The sequence below is a fragment of the Rhodnius prolixus genome, unplaced genomic scaffold, assembly GCF_049639745.1.
Source record: "Rhodnius prolixus isolate KJV_2025 unplaced genomic scaffold, Rpr scaffold_4, whole genome shotgun sequence".
NCBI classification, from domain to species: domain Eukaryota; kingdom Metazoa; phylum Arthropoda; class Insecta; order Hemiptera; family Reduviidae; genus Rhodnius; species Rhodnius prolixus.
Window position 1 is genome coordinate 43748801 of NW_027411614.1, and position 15933 is coordinate 43764733.

At 33.6% G+C, this 15933-nt stretch overlaps 2 protein-coding genes across 17 annotated transcripts in view; one reads left to right on the forward strand and one right to left on the reverse strand.

Annotated features, from left to right (window-relative positions):
* Nucleotides 1-7643, forward strand: part of LOC141456096 (nucleolar protein 4-like) — a 79161-nt gene extending 71518 nt beyond the window's left edge. For 15 of the 16 annotated variants that reach the window (XM_074131750.1, XM_074131751.1, XM_074131746.1 and 12 more), the window contains 7 exons: nucleotides 92-183; nucleotides 644-769; nucleotides 1345-1554; nucleotides 4188-4328; nucleotides 5539-5693; nucleotides 5794-5936; nucleotides 7433-7643. In XM_074131750.1, coding sequence (XP_073987851.1) covers nucleotides 92-183; nucleotides 644-769; nucleotides 1345-1554; nucleotides 4188-4328; nucleotides 5539-5693; nucleotides 5794-5936; nucleotides 7433-7620 — 1055 coding nt within the window. In that variant the 3' untranslated portion in view covers nucleotides 7621-7643. The remainder of the gene's footprint in view (nucleotides 1-91; nucleotides 184-643; nucleotides 770-1344; nucleotides 1555-4187; nucleotides 4329-5538; nucleotides 5694-5793; nucleotides 5937-7432) is intronic. The other variant, XM_074131755.1, reaches the window with a different exon arrangement.
* Nucleotides 1-15933, reverse strand: part of Hel25E (ATP-dependent RNA helicase 25E) — a 205016-nt gene that overhangs the window by 119400 nt on the left and 69683 nt on the right. The gene's annotated exons all lie outside the window — the stretch shown is intronic.

The window sequence follows — 15933 nt, forward strand, 5'->3', positions numbered from 1 at the left end:
AAGTTTTAAAACCTATTCCATTCATTTTCTGCACAAAAGTATACAATTTGTTTTTTTTTATGCTACTTTAATTTTATTAATGTTCGTTCAGGAAGGAATGGCGATCCAAAAGACGAGGCAGAAGATATTTGGAACTACAATATGGCTAAGAAACCAAGCACACCCCAACCAAGGGATTTATCTGTAAGTTAAATGTTTTTGTTTTTTAATTCTCTGAATGTCTCTTCCAGCAATTACTAGTTTTAATTTTATGAATTTAAATAAAATTTTAAATCGTATGGAAAAACCCTTTTCCGTAACTTTTATTTCAACCATTGCGTATATGTTGTTTAGAATAAATGGTGGGAAATAAAAGTATTAGGTTATTAATTGCATGTAGTCAATAACTTCAGTATTATTTATTAGGATCAGTACAATTTACTAGGGAATCCTAGTAATAGAGAAGAACTTTCAGAATTTCGTTTCATCACTAGAACAAAATTCAGTATGAAGTAACATACAAATGCTGCACTTGTTGGCTGAAAAAATAATCAAGCTAAAAGTCCGAATTGATTATATATTATTATACGTAATACACATCTTAATACACACATCTTTAATAATTAATTGTTGGATTTTTTTTTTTTTTCTCATGCGATTATAGGAATCAGGATCAGTGCATGATGAAACATCATCTAGCGGCAACAAGGAAGATGATGATGATGATGACGATAATGATGATGATTTGAAAGCACCTCATCATGATTCAGAAAGATTGAAAGCGTTCAATGTAAATATTATGTGTTTATTTATTATTATTATTATTTTTGTTTTTTGAATGATAGTATTGATTGCAGAAAGTGTGGTGTAAGTATAAATCTGTAGACAGAATGCGCGGTGGTGCCCTTAGTGTAAGGATGGAGTAACAGTGAGAAAAAGGACGAAGAGAGAGTGAAAAAAAAGGAGGTCAGCTCTTGCTGAGGTAGTACACTGTGGAAGGAAATACAGTCCGGCACAGCATCTCTTTTTCTGTTCCTCTGTTCTTCCCCGGCTTAGTAGGTTTTTTGCTTGTTCACACACAGGGTTCATGGTAGTAGCACCGCCGGGCCTACCAGATGCAGTAGGTTCTTCTTTTTTTTTATTCCACAGTACAATCTCTTTCTCTCTTATTTTTGTTACCAAACAACACATCCGCCAAGAAAGAACAAATACAATCGGCGGTGAGATTATCCATAAACACACACACACAAAATGTAGTAAAAACTCCAAGAAATAATAAATAATAGGGTCCTTTTAGAATTATTAATACATTTAACTTTTTTAACAATTTTTTTTATTTTTTGTTCTGTTTTACCATTTCCGCAGATGTTCGTACGTTTATTTGTAGACGAAAATCTGGATAGATCAGTACCAATATCAAAACAACCAAAAGAGAAGATCCAAGCTATAATAGATTCATGTACTAGGCAGTTTCCTGAATATGGTGAACGTGCTAGAAAAAGGATAAGAACATATTTGAAGTCTTGCCGCAGGAATAAAAGAGGACGAGATGCTGGCGGTACTTGGCCAGAACAGGTTAGTGTTTATTCGTTCTTTACCATTTTTTAGGAGCTTTTGAGAATTGTTTTCTTGTTATAGCCTACTAAGCGCTACTATTTAAAGCGAACACCAACGGCAAATAATTACTTGTTGAGATTCATAAACTTTTAGCAAACTAGAGTTTAACTTTTCAAGTAATTTTAAAATTATTATTATTAAAGAAAGGTCGTAATTTACATAATATTTATTAATTATTAATATTATTATACCCAGTTGAAATTTCGTTGATTGAGTGTTAATCTGAGTGATATGAACACATTGTTGTATTAGTCATGGAGTTAACGCCAAAAATATAAGCAGAATTATTTGCGAAAAAGTTTGTTAGTATGTTGGAAAACTTTTCCAGAGTTGGGTTAGGTTAGGTTAGGTTAGGTTGGTTTTTTAATATAAGATATTTTTAAAAAGTAAAAAAAAAGTAAAGTAATCGCCTATTTTTTCAGGCGGGACTTAACGTCCAACTACCAAATTAAGTGTCGTGGACGGAAGCGACTAGCAAACATACTTTACTGTAAATTTCTTTTATTAACCATTAAATAAAATCCAAGGCCTAAGACCGGGGGAATCGAACCCAGTACCACAATACATATTAACTTCGCAGATCTCAATATAAGATATTTTTATTCCCTTCTTGTTTTAAATTATTTTGGGAGGATTTGCCCCCACAAGCCTCAACTATTACTTCCTATTTACTAATAGGGATTCAGCCTCTATACCTTCTTTTAATTTTATATTTTTAACTTGTAAAGAATTAATTCAACAATCCGCAATTTTATCGAAATCCAATCCAGCTGATTTTTTAAAAACATAGTACACCAACTATTCATGTAAAGGACCTACTATGGTATAAATTAATTTTTGGGGTTACCGTCCTTGTAGTCTCAAGTTTTATTAATTAATGAAATATTACAGGAATTGAGTTGTATTAGAACATTTGAACTGTGATAACGGTAGACCAATTTAGGTCTCGTATGACCTTTTCGGATAACTATAATGAGATCACAGCTCTTTTTTTATTTTACCCGTACCAACAATTTGAGGAAAGCGGATGGCTCTGTTGGTAGTATTGTTAGTAAGATGCCAGGAATAACTAGTTAAAGATCGTGAGGGCAAATCCACCCACACAATAAGGTAAAATTCGTTAGGAAATTCGTACTTCAGATCAATGCATATTTTTCGAACTTGAATAGTAAGCAAAAGATATGAAACTTATTTTTCCCCTGCATCCCTCAACTGCCCTAAACATTTTCCTAATTAAAATATAAAGCTCACAACTATTTAAGAGGCGGCTATAGTTCAAAAAGTTGCCAGTAGAATGCACCCTAGCACTGTGAAGAAGATATTCTATTAAAGAATTTTTCAAACTTACATTTTAAGAACGACACAACATTCTTTTTACTACATTTCTCAGTGTTCTAACTTCTTATACGTGTTTCAGACTCAAAAAACATATTTAATTCTTATATCTCTAATGATTCCTGAATTAAACATGAAATTGAACTTTGTTGTAATTTAGTTTTTGAAGTATTTTTACCGCCAACCGACGCACGTACTAAATAAGCTCTCTCATCCATCATAGAAAATCTGCTCTATCGCAAACCAATATCTTTACACAGGGGTAAGAAATAGTAGTAAATGGTCCATATCTGAATTCAATCTGTCTCATAAACTTTATATATTGAGCTGACTTTAACCAAGTTCATTAATGAAGATTGATATTATACTATGTGCGGCGGACATTTCATTGAGTAGATCTCAAACCAGGGAAGATAATGACGTTTTACACAGGGATGGATATCATTTTGGACATTTGTCAAATATCATTGCGCTCAACATTAGATTTAATGTCACTTTAGTTAATATGAGAAATGTCAAAATTTTCTGTTAGTAAGGTGTAAGCTAAATGATGAAAATTGATTATTTTATGCTGCGCTGTCTTGTTTAAACTCATGACTCGATCAGCAGTGTTGAGGACTACGTCATCAGTGATTTGATACATCATACGCAAGATCAATGATATTTTCTAAAGAGAGGATGGGTCTTCTCTTGGTTATATCCTTTCCCACTAGAAGCAAAGTGTGTAATCTTCATCTCCCACTTCTTCATGGTGGTTGAAACCATTTTAATTTGCAAGCTCCATCTGAATCAAATATATATTTTTAATTTTATTTCTAACACATTATTCGAATTTCTTAATTAGAAAAGTACCATGTATTGAATGGGCAATTACATCTTTTTTATTTTAGAAATCCATTTATGAAACAACCAGCAAATTTACCAAATCCCTTTATTAATTCCCAAATATCTGGACAGTGAAGGATGATTCTTACTTTGAAAACAACTGTACTATCTGTAAAAAAAAAAAACTGAAAAAATCTCATATGGAAAGTCATCAGCTTTTTCAAATCGTATGTGCTCACTCTGGCAAGAATAACTCGGTCATCCACAAACTGCGACGCATTGGTTTATTTTTTCATTAGGAATTCTTGGCTTTTAATTTTTGGGACTATTAAGGAAGATAATTCTAAGGCCAAAAAACAGAAATCTATTGTTCCTTAAAATCTGTATTTTTGTTTTTTCTTTTTTTTCATATGTATAAATTTTGGCGGCAGGGTCGTCCAACTCCGGCGCATCTGACATCCGTACAAGCTGAACAGATCTTAGCAGCAGCGTGTGAAAATGAAAGCCATAATGCCAAACGTATGCGACTAGGATTAGAACCAGTATCTCAACCAATGCCCCTGATCTCTGGAGTAAGTTTTTATTTTTAATTAATTTAAATTTATTAATATACAAAAAGGGCTTAACTCTGGAAAATGAAAACTGACAAAATCAATGTTTACACCAAGACGAAACACATACATTACGCACGCTACCTAGGACTTACGCTGGACCAACGTTTGACGTGGACGGATCATGAAGAAACTACAAAACGAACAACGCTACTTACTTTTTCGATCTATCACTCTTCAAAAGGATACGGTTTTATATTGAATAGAACAGAGGATAGTCGCTAAAAAATGAAAAATTGCTCGATCATAAGCGATGAAATCGATTAGTCTAAGGTATTTATGGCAACCACATCATAGTTTCAAACCTGAATTTATATACAGACAAACAAATACTGTATTTACGGACGAAAATAAGATCGTTATCGACGCTTCAATTCCTCAATTCCTATCTAACAACACACACCCTGACAACCCTATTAGGATCTTCTGCAGACAGACCGGCTAATGGAAAAAAAAAAAATTGTGCACCCTTAGAAGTAAAATTACTGGCTTGAAACTTTAATTAAGTAGATAGTGAAGGGAGGGGGCAATTAAAGGAATTCAATAATGCGATTCGTCACCATTTCATTCATTCTTACATTCTCTTCTAAGACACGGAGCACGCGTATCTCATCCTGGGATCGCTGAAGGTAATGTAACGACGCAGCCTCCCATCCATCTTAAACGGCCTATCCCAAGTACTCCACAAATGTTGTATTAGGTTTAGTCGGGAGTTTTAGTCGGTACTTGATACAGAAAGTGGATTCAAATTCTTGCAAATTGAGTTGTCTTGTTGCCTTACATAGTTAGAAGTTAGCTAGCACCAGTTGAAAGTTCAACAATGATTCTAAACTGTTCTTAAGATTTCGATGATAATTATGAACATTGAATTTTTTGGCTAAAGACCAAAGGTGTTGTTGTGTAATGGCATTGGCACTCCAGGTATAACCTTAAGCTCATTCAAAATAGCTCTTTCCATACCTTAACCTTCGAATCGTCAATCTTGGATGGTTTCGATAAAGAAAAATATAATACGGGCCTCATTGTTGTTGATTCACGCATGTCGATCTTAGTACCACTGAGAACAACCTTGCTGCAGAAATTAAACAATGAGAGTTAGTTTGTAATTTTACTTCTTCAGGGTGGTGCAATGTTTTCAAGTATTTAGTTTAAATAATTTGTTTCATAACAGGCCGAAGCAAGACCTTCTTTGGTTGATCATTTCTCTCCAGCCAATCTATCTGCCGAGCCCAAACTAGTCTCACATCTGAATAATAATAAACCAGATTCACCTAATTATGCAAAACCATCCGAATGTAGAACGAAAACAGTTAATTCTACTATGAGGTAAGTAACTAATTTTTTTTTTATTACATTGTGTGTTCACTATATTTTGCTAAAAAATCTTTAAAAAACACGCGATACATTTAGCTTAATTAATAAATAGTTATTTTTCCAGCACTATGTCAAGTGGTTCACATAATGCTATGTATAGAACAAATCTATCAATGTTCAATCCTTCGCAAAGTCCGCAGACGTTTGGCTCTCCAATATTCCCAGTGTTTCCTACGACAAATATACTGCCTAATGGTGAGTCATACATGTGCTTTTTTTGTTTCATATAAGTTTTTCAAATGTACCTTTTTGAATGTTCATGGAGAAAGTGTAAAAATCTTGTACGGGCCAGTAAAAATTAGCGTTCTTTCTAGCTAATAAATGTTTTTTCTAATTGAATAGTTTCCCTCTTTGGAATCGATTGTGGATGGTGTGCAAAATACCAGCAACCTCTGTATTGGACTTCCAAACTTTTTTCTTCCATTAATTTAGAGGAAATCAGATAGCGAATGCCAAATGGTATGGATCTTCCAACAATTCATACATCAAATCCCAAAGTTGTCCCTAGGCCAAAAGTACGTGCTATGGGCAGCAGCAGAAGCCCTGTTTAAAGATAGTTTTTTTTCTCTTTCACCATCCTAACTCAAATTCTTTCTCAAATTTGTTTCGTTCGACAGTTATTGTCTTTTCGTTTAGAAGGTAATTAATAAAAAGGAACTTCTTTCTCATTTTTTAATTCTTATTGAAAGATGTACGAGGGTGGTTTGAAAAGTTCTCGGAATGTACTAGAAAGAAGTGTCTTACCTCGGTGGAACTGCTTTTCTTTTTCAACATAGTCTCCCTGTAGACTAATGCATTTGGTCCAGCGATGTTCCAATGCCTTGATCCCATCTCGAAAATGAGATTCCTCCAGGCCTGCAAAATACCTCTCCAATTCGGCTGTCAGTTCTTCCGTTGTAGGAAATCTTCGCCCACCGAGGAAAATTTTTAGTTTGGGGAAGAGATGAAAGTCTGATGGTGCCAAATCAGGTGAATAAGGAGGATGTGGCAACAATTCGTACCTCAGTTCATGAAGTTTTGCCATGGCAATAACACTTGTGCGGGCGGGCGTTGTCTTGATGAAGGATGACTTTTTCCTTGCCAAACCAGGCCTTTTTTCGCGTATCTTTTCCTGTAGTTGGTCTAGGAGGTTTGCATAGTATTGCCCCGTAATTGTTTGGCCAGTAGGAAGATAATCTATCGGCAGAATGACTTTTGCTTCCCAGAAAACTGAGGCCATGACCTTTCCGGCCGAACGTATTGCCTTTGCTTTCTTTGGTGGTGGTGACTCAGCATGTTTCCTTACACTTTGCACCTTACATTTTAAGTCACGATCGTCCGTTACCATACTGTGTACCTCTCCAATGTTTTCTTATCAGGGATTGCAGACTTTAAAAGAAATTTTACTACGCGTTCCAGTCTATTTCTTCACTTTTGAAGTGAAGGGTAGACGCCTTCATAAACTTCCTATCAGCTGTGGTAGACACGATTCCAGTCACCCGTTTCAACGAAATTCACACTACTTTTCTTTATAAAGCCATACAAAGAAAAACTATTCGACACATCAAATTGGCCATGTACATAAGTTTATAACAAAAAATAATTCCTTGATCTCATTTTGTTCAATGCTTCTGAGAATGAAATGTATTTTAAAACAATTTAACACATCTTTTATTATTTTGATTTTCTATAAATATCATTGTCCTTACCAGGTGCAACAGATTTAAGTATGAAGAGCACGGCCTCCACTACGGCATCCAAACCACCAGTACTCAGCCATAAACTAACACCGCAAGAACTATCGGCCGTTAAACAACTTATAGCAGGATATAGGGAATCAGCCGCTTTTCTCTTAAGATCTGCTGATGAATTAGAAACCTTATTATTGCAACAACCGTAAAAAAAAAAAGAAAAAAAAAGAAAGTAAGTTAAGCAAGAAAAAAAATAAATGTTTAAACCTATAAGATATTTGTGTGTGTACGTGCCCGCGTGTGTATTATTGCATCAAGTCACTTTGATGGCGAATTTGCCAAAAAAGACAAACAAAAAATACGAAATACACATTAACTTGGGTGTAAAAGCATGGCCTGGCTCTACGTAACCATCGTGAGAGAGAGAAGGATGAATATTTTATCCTCTTGATTCAAGAAAATATTTGTTCCTAAATAAAATAACTTTAAAGAAGAAGAAGAAAAAAGAAATCTCTGGAGAAATCGACATTTTCAACCATGGGACCATAAAATTCTCCTTCAGCGATTTTTTTTTTAAAAGTACCTCAGCGATATGTCTGATAAATAAATTTGGTTTAAAAATGACTATTTAGGTATCTGAAGTATTTTAGGGAAAAATCAAAATTTATCTATGGTTTTATAAAAAAAATCTTAAAATTGAAAATTATTTAAAAAAGTATAAAACAATATATAAAATTGACAAAAACAAATTATAGCGTTACCTGCTTCTTTTAACATGTTAGATTTTTGAACAAATTTCCCTATTCGCTCTTTTTTGTTCAAAGAATTTAGGCATAATTTTTTAAATTAAAACGATTTAATACTTAAAAAAAATTATTTTAAATGATCAAATTAAAAAATTGATGGTTATTTTAAAAAAGAGTACTCAACAAAGACGTCAAAATCTAATACAAACTTAAATCTTTATTAGTCTTTTATAATACACATGTACTATCCTTAAATCATTGGCAATTCTTTTTTAAATTAAATAACTTTTGACCTTGAAGGCAGGAAATAAAGTTATTGTAAAAAAAATAAAGATTTAATTAAAATAGGTGCGCATTTTTATCTGTACAAAAATTATTTTTTAATGTTATTTCCTTAAAAAGTTTTTCACTTGTAGTATTTCCAAAAGCGGGGCACATTAACGAACGGCCTAAACACACAAAACAAAAAAAAAAGGCAAAAAAATATAAGTGAACAAGTCGATAATTGTAAAATGGAAATTTTATGTGTACTTTTTGAATTTATAAATAAGTGGTAAATTAATTAAACGAAAATAATTAATTTTGTAGAATTGTGAAATTATCAAAAGTTTTCTCGCTTTGTTGGAAAATTCTTGCTGTGGGTTTTTTAAAACAAAATAAAAGTAGTATTGATGTATACAAAATAAAATTACAAACTAGTCTTTCTAATTAAAGGGGTGTACACGCACGATTTTCTGTTGAAAGTTTATTTGTAAGTGGTAAATTCTCTTACGATGATGAAGTGGAACAGTGATTCACAAATTCTCTTTTACGAACGGTAACTTGAGAGTAGTTTCTCAAGAAAAAAACATGTACATATTAATGGAAAAATAAAGAATATCGTGAAAAGAGAAAACTAAATCGACTAATTATGGAATAATCGAGAAGTAATTTTACAACTTCACCTTTTTTATTTATTTTTAATTTCAGTTACTCCTTAGTTTTTCTGATCTTAGTAGCTTCTCTCACACTTTCATTTAGCCCTTGCCCTTTCATTTTCTCTCTCTTTTGCATCGTTTTTAAGACCTATATAATTTTGATCCGGGACTTCCAGAAGATAATTGTCCCTCGCATTTTGGAGGAACCATTGTGTCCCCCTACGGTAGAAAACAATCCACATTATCCCTTTCAAAAACGGCCAGGTCACTGGCGAGCGAGAACTCCAAGCAAAACGCGCTTGTTTCCTTCCAGAGGAAGTGGAACGAAGATTCATCCTTGTTGTGGTTCCACTGCTGGTTCCGATTTAGATGTTTCCAAATCTATGATTGAATAATAGGCAATGATTTAATTCTTAATTGCAGGATTGGCTTGTCTGGAGGCCGCTAAATATAAATCCATTTTGGTTCTACAGAGGTGCTACCACCTCAAGTAGCTTTAGCCAGTCCTCTGTAACCGCTCTCTAGGGTAACCTTTGGCGAACATCTTGAAGAAGTCACGTATGTAAATGCCCCCTAACTGCAGTGCTCATTCACACCAAGTGGCATGTATATGTTAGCTTCAATAAATTTAAATTCGCTTTGATAATGTTCGGTTAATAAAAAGTGATTAAAATTCTCGATAATATTGTTTGCTTCTCCCCAATCCTGGACTACCAACTCAAAAACATTAATGAGATGATCGGTTTTTTTTGTTTTTTTTTTTTTTACAAGGTCAAGTCTTAGAATGAATACCAAAACAGTATCTTCTGATCCCACGATAGTACCTAAAGATGTAATGGGTAGTTTTAAATTTTGTGAATTTACTACTTTCCGCTTTTCATGCAAGTAAAAGAAAGGCAAATAACAAATAAATGTTTATATATATATATATATATATTTTTTAAAGGTGGAAAACACTTTTTTAATGAATGAAAATTGTTGAAAATGAAATGAAAAAGAAAACGTTAACTTTGTAAAGTTAATACGAATGTTACATAGCGAACCTTCTCCCCATCATAACATTTGTAGTTTGAATGTTAACTTCATATTAGAGAGTTTACCTGCAAGTTATTTTTCATTACAAAACAAAATATTAATAATATTTTGGAATTTATTTGTAGTGATTTTAACACAAAAATTTAAAAAAGTATTTTTAAAGTAAAAAAAAAAAAAAAAATCTTTCATCTTCTAGTTGTACACACATACGTATATTTCTAAATAATAGTTGTAATCTATCCTTAATTAATATTCCAAACACCTTGTAACTCCTCCTACACCTGCTTATCTATTTGGAAAAACCAAGTGATAAAAAACTGCAGGCCAGGTCATGCGTTCAAAAATCTCCCCCTCTATATTTCTCATTATATTTTTTTCCATTTAAAAAATCAAAACAAAAAACCAAAGATTTTATAGAAAGTTTTAACCGTGCCTCTCTGTATAAACTGTAAATATCTTCAGATTTATATTTAAATGTATAAATAAAGTAAAAAGTATTTAAAAAAAAATACAATTTTTTAAAAATAAAGTGTGCAATTTTTCTCTTTCTCATAAAATATGTGTTTATTGTTCATTATTATTTTTATTTATTCGTACAGCAAACTTTATAAAATTTTAAAATTAAAATGCTTTAAAAATATTTATATTTTAACAGGTAAAACAAAAACAAAACAAAATTATATAAAATTTGTTAAAAAAGCAAAAACGAAACAAAACTATATGAATTGGAAGGAAATCTCCTTTTTTATGTTTTTTCATCTGAGTGTTGTGTTTTTGTAATTAAAACAAAACCAAACAAAAAAAATGGTAAAAACAAGTTTATTCATTTTTTGATTTCACAATCTGAATAGATCATTAACACCTTTACGCTGTTCCTGTTTTCCTTTTAATGTCCTTCCTAAACACGCTACTGGCCGATCTGCTGCTGAAATCTGGTATCTCCAGTGTCCTCCATAATTATTTAACCAACCTAATCTCTTTCTTTGTTTTCATATGACCGAACGATAGCTCTTTATGTGGCAGATGTTAGAGTATTTATCTAAGAGCAATCAATGATGTCAAAAGAGAAAATTATATGTTTTCCCATGCAATTCCATGATTATTAGCAGTAAAACATCCCTGAATTGTAATGATGTATAAATTTACATATGTCTGATATGTTTGATACCTGCCACGCTATACTGCGGGCAGGTTGATAAATTATCTTTCTTGGGCTTGGAGTTGAGTTTCACAAACACACACACACACCCTTCCACTCCTTCTGAAAAGAACTAGATGGATCATATAACCCTGACTCTTCAACGGTTCTCTGGCATGTAGTCTTCCAATGAGATTCTCAGTCTGCAGTCTCAAAGGACCTCTCTCGCCTGCATCTCATAGAGTAAAAATAGAGTTTAATGGAATAGAGTGAGCAGGAGATGTATCAAATGACATCAGGCGTGGGTTCTCGGCCGCTGCCCAACTGCAACGGCTCAGATCCGATAATGTCCATGGTGATGTAACTCTGCGCCTGTTCGTCGTATGAGACGTTCACTATCGCTTCAGCAGGCGTGCTAAATAAACGCTCTCTGTAGCGGATGATTAGTTGAAATTTCAGATTATTTCGTTTTTTTCTCTTCTCTAAAGAAATCAGATTAAAGTGCGAACCGATGTTATCAAAATTTATCATCTCCTCTGATTCGACAATCTTATGTAAGGCACTGTGCTTCCAGCCTCGTAAAACAGAAAATATTAAAGGTAAGTCTTCTAGTTTTTGATTTGGCGTATCAATAATGCATCTAAGACCAGTAAAACTTTCGTTATACGTATTGAAGCGACAGTAATACTCGTTCCAATGTTTGCCTTCCGTAGTACGAGTGATAAGTACATTCTTCAGTATTGGCTGGTAGGGGCTTAACTGCACATCGTTATACTTACTGTGCAAATCTTGTATCAGTGCATCTCTTCCACCCACATCAAACATAATCCACAATCTCATTTCTAGTTCGAAGATTTCGTTTAGAAATTCTTGCAGGTAAGCATAATTCTCCCATTGAACACTTTCCCTCAAGAATTTTAGTAATAAACGCTGCTTTTCTTTATCGTCAATCTGAGAATTGTGAACATTTGGGATCTGGCAGGCTGGCTTGAGATGATTCAGTTTGAAGAAGGAATATATATTGAAAGTCTCCTCACCACCAATCAATCGTTTGAAAGCAATTTGGAAGTTGATAGAAGGGCAACATGTGAGAATGTCGATGGCCATTATTTCGAAGTCTATTGGTCGTGGCATGAGTGCATTCAGTTGGCCACATAGGGTGCCATCATAGTGTTCCAGAAATTCGTGCCACTTGGGGAACGTGTTTGGCAGATTGAAGTTCATCTGAATGTGTCTGCCATGAACGTTGATTCTCTGTTCGATCTTGGTGTGGAACTCATGAAGCACTGGTGCGAGCAGGGGGCACACTCCGCACCAGGCCGAGTTCAGCGTACTAAACCGCCACACCAATGAGAACATCAGATCCATCTCCGTCAACAGAAATCTAAAGAATGATAAGAGTTTCGCGTAATCCATTCGCAGATGTTCCTCGTTGAGAGGCAGGTTATTCAGCTTAATCAGACAGGCTTTCATTTCTGTATCTATGCGCCTGCGAAGATCGATAAGAGCCAATTTAAATAAGTAACATACCCCTTCTTCAAAGTGTTCACATACTGCGGCACACGTGCAGGCCTCTTCGTAACTTAGGTAATCTAAAATTTTCACTACTAGTTCCATTGGCAAATTACAAATCTTTGGTGTTTGCATAGTTAAGGACACAAAAGCAATAAAGTTCAATTTGAAATTTCGATGTACAATTTAAAATACCCAAAAATTTGTTTATCATCTGGTACATTTTTAGCTTTTTCATTTGTCGCAGATGAGAAGTTAAAAACAATAAAAATATACCAAGTATGGGTGGTGCATAAAAAACTTGTTACTTTCAGAATAATACCAAATGCAGAAATAAATTTGAAAACCAATCAACGAATATGAGAGAAAATCAAGGCAAAAATAAACAGCAATACTTTGTTTCTTGCTTAATACTAAATGGGCTTACATATGATATAACATCTTCTGAAGTATCACGTAAATTACAATAGCAAATATTACAAATAGGGTAAATCTTTTCCTTAATTTTCATTGCGAATAAAAAAAGGAAAAGTAAAAAAATGTGAGCTAGTTTAACGAGAAAACGGGTGTAATTCTGTTCGTATATGTGTAACGGGACAGTAGTAAATATTAGAAATGGGGTAGATCTTTTTCGAAAAATGAAGAAAAAGCAAACTGCGGACTACCTGAAAACACTTTTTCTCGCCAAACTAGCGCGAAGTTTCTTATTTTTCCTATGTTTTTCACAATAGAAAAAAGAGAAAAAGATATACACCATTACTATTATTTACTAGTGTTTGAAAATTATCTGTGTACCGGAAAACTTCCTTTTTTCCAACTATTTTATACTACTTCCTGTTCCTTTGCATTTCGCAATAAAAATAGGAAAAAAGGTCCCATCTCAATACTACTTACACTAACTAAAGTGACCTAGGAGGGGAAGGTGAAAACAGGAAAAGTTATTTATCTTGGATAAACGACAGAATTTCGATCCTTAGATGCATTTTTCAACTCATGAACTTCAAATACTAGCCAACTTTAGTTCTACTAACTACCAGCGACCATTAATAGGAAGGAGAAATAAAGAAAAGTGATAATTCGTGGAAAAGTAAATGTAATTTTGAAATTTAGATGCAATTTTACATCACCGGAAATTCCAAAATAGGCAAGCCCTACCTGAACTAACTACCAGCGACCTAAATAGAATATGTAAGCAAGAAAAGTTATTAATCGTAGATAAACTAAAGGTAATTTCCAATCTCAGATGCATTTTTCTACACTTGTTCTTCCAAAAAAGGCCAACGCTACTTATACTACCAGCGACCTAAAAACAGAAGGGAAAAACTGATAAATAAGTAATTAATCGTGGATAAACTAGTGGCGATTCCCATTCTAGAATGCATTTTTCCACATTAAAACTTCCCAAACTGGCCAACCCATTATGTACTAGCGACGTACAAACATAATGTGTAAGCGAGAAAAGTTATTTATTAAACGTCCATAAACTAGTGGTAATATCTATTGTCAGAATAATTTAGTCTCACACTTACATCCAAAACTGGTCAATCCAACTTATTTTAATCTCTTTAGCAAAAACCTAAAAAAAAAGGTACACAAATCAGATGCACTTTTCCACACTTGTGTTGGAAAATGCATGTAAAATTTAGCATTGGCCAGCATATTAAATATGAAATACAGAAATAGAAGCTTTCTCATTCAACTAAGAGAAGAAGATTACCACCTTTTCCAAAGGTTTTCACTCACTGTTCTTCAAATTAGCACGATTCTGCAAGCATTAGCGAAAATATTAACTACCAAATGCAGAAACAGAAGCGTCCTCTTTAAATTAACAGAAGATTTCTACTTTTACTAAAGGTTTTACTTCTATTCTCCAAATAAGGTTGACCCAAAATGTACAATCTAGGATTAGCCTTAATATTGAATATCACATTCAGAAACAGCATCAAAGTAGTCAAATCAGAAAACAATTCGCTCTATTTCCGATGGTATTTACTCCCAACTCTTCAAAATGGATCAACCCATGATGTACAATCTAGTGTTGGCCGTAAAATTAACTATCAAATGCACAAACCGCAGCCTCTCTCCCAGTAAACTTTTTCCAGTAATTTTTCTTCTGACTAATCAAAATAGATCGACCCAACATGTACCATCTAGCATTCGCCTAATATTATCTAACAAATGCACAAACATCCAATGAAATTAAGAAACTATTTCCACTATTACCACTAGGTAATATTAAGGCCAACGCTAGATGGTACAAGTTGTGTCGATCTATTTTGAAAAGTATGAAGTAAAAACGGAAAGAAAAAGTGGGAATTGTCTCCTAATTTCAATGGAATTCTGCTGTTTGTGCATTTGAAAGGTAACATTAAGAACAATGTTAAATGGTAGATGTTGGGTGGATCTATTTTGAAAAGTCAGAAGCAAAACTACTGGAAGAAAAGCAACTAGATCTCAACTAAGTGGAACTTTTCTTCCAATTTGAAAGAGGCAGCATTTTGTGCATTTGATACTTAATATTAACTACCAACTACAACACCAGATTGTGCATCAAGTGACCATCAACTTTGTAAAGTCAGAAGTAAAAACTATTAGAAAAAGTTGACCTTTTCTTCTACTTTCAAAGGCAGGCAGCAGTTCTTGCATTTCATAATTAATATTAGTGCCAACAATAGATTGTACATCATAGGTTGACCTATTTGGGAATGTCAGAAGTAAAAACTAATAGAAAAAGTAGAAATAATCTCAAAATTTCAATGGATTTCTGCTGTTTGTGCATTAGATAGTTAGAATTATTATCAACAATAGATCATAAAGGTTGAGACGAACAAAAACAAAAGTAAGAACAAAATTGTGAAAAGTAAGAATTAAAAACGAAAAGAAAATGTGGAAATAGCCTCCTAATATCAATGGATTTCTGCTGTTTGTGCATTTGATAGTTAATACTACGGCTAATGCTAGATGGTACATGGAGGGGTCGATCTATTTTGATTAGTCAGAAGAAAAACTACTGGAAAAAGTGGAACTTTTATCCTAATTTCAAAGAGAGACAGCATTTGGTGCATTTGATACTAAATATTAAGGATTGTGCATCATGGGACGATCTATTTTGGAAACGGCAGAAGTAAAAACTATTGGAACAAGTGGAATTTACATCAGAATTTCAAAGGAAGG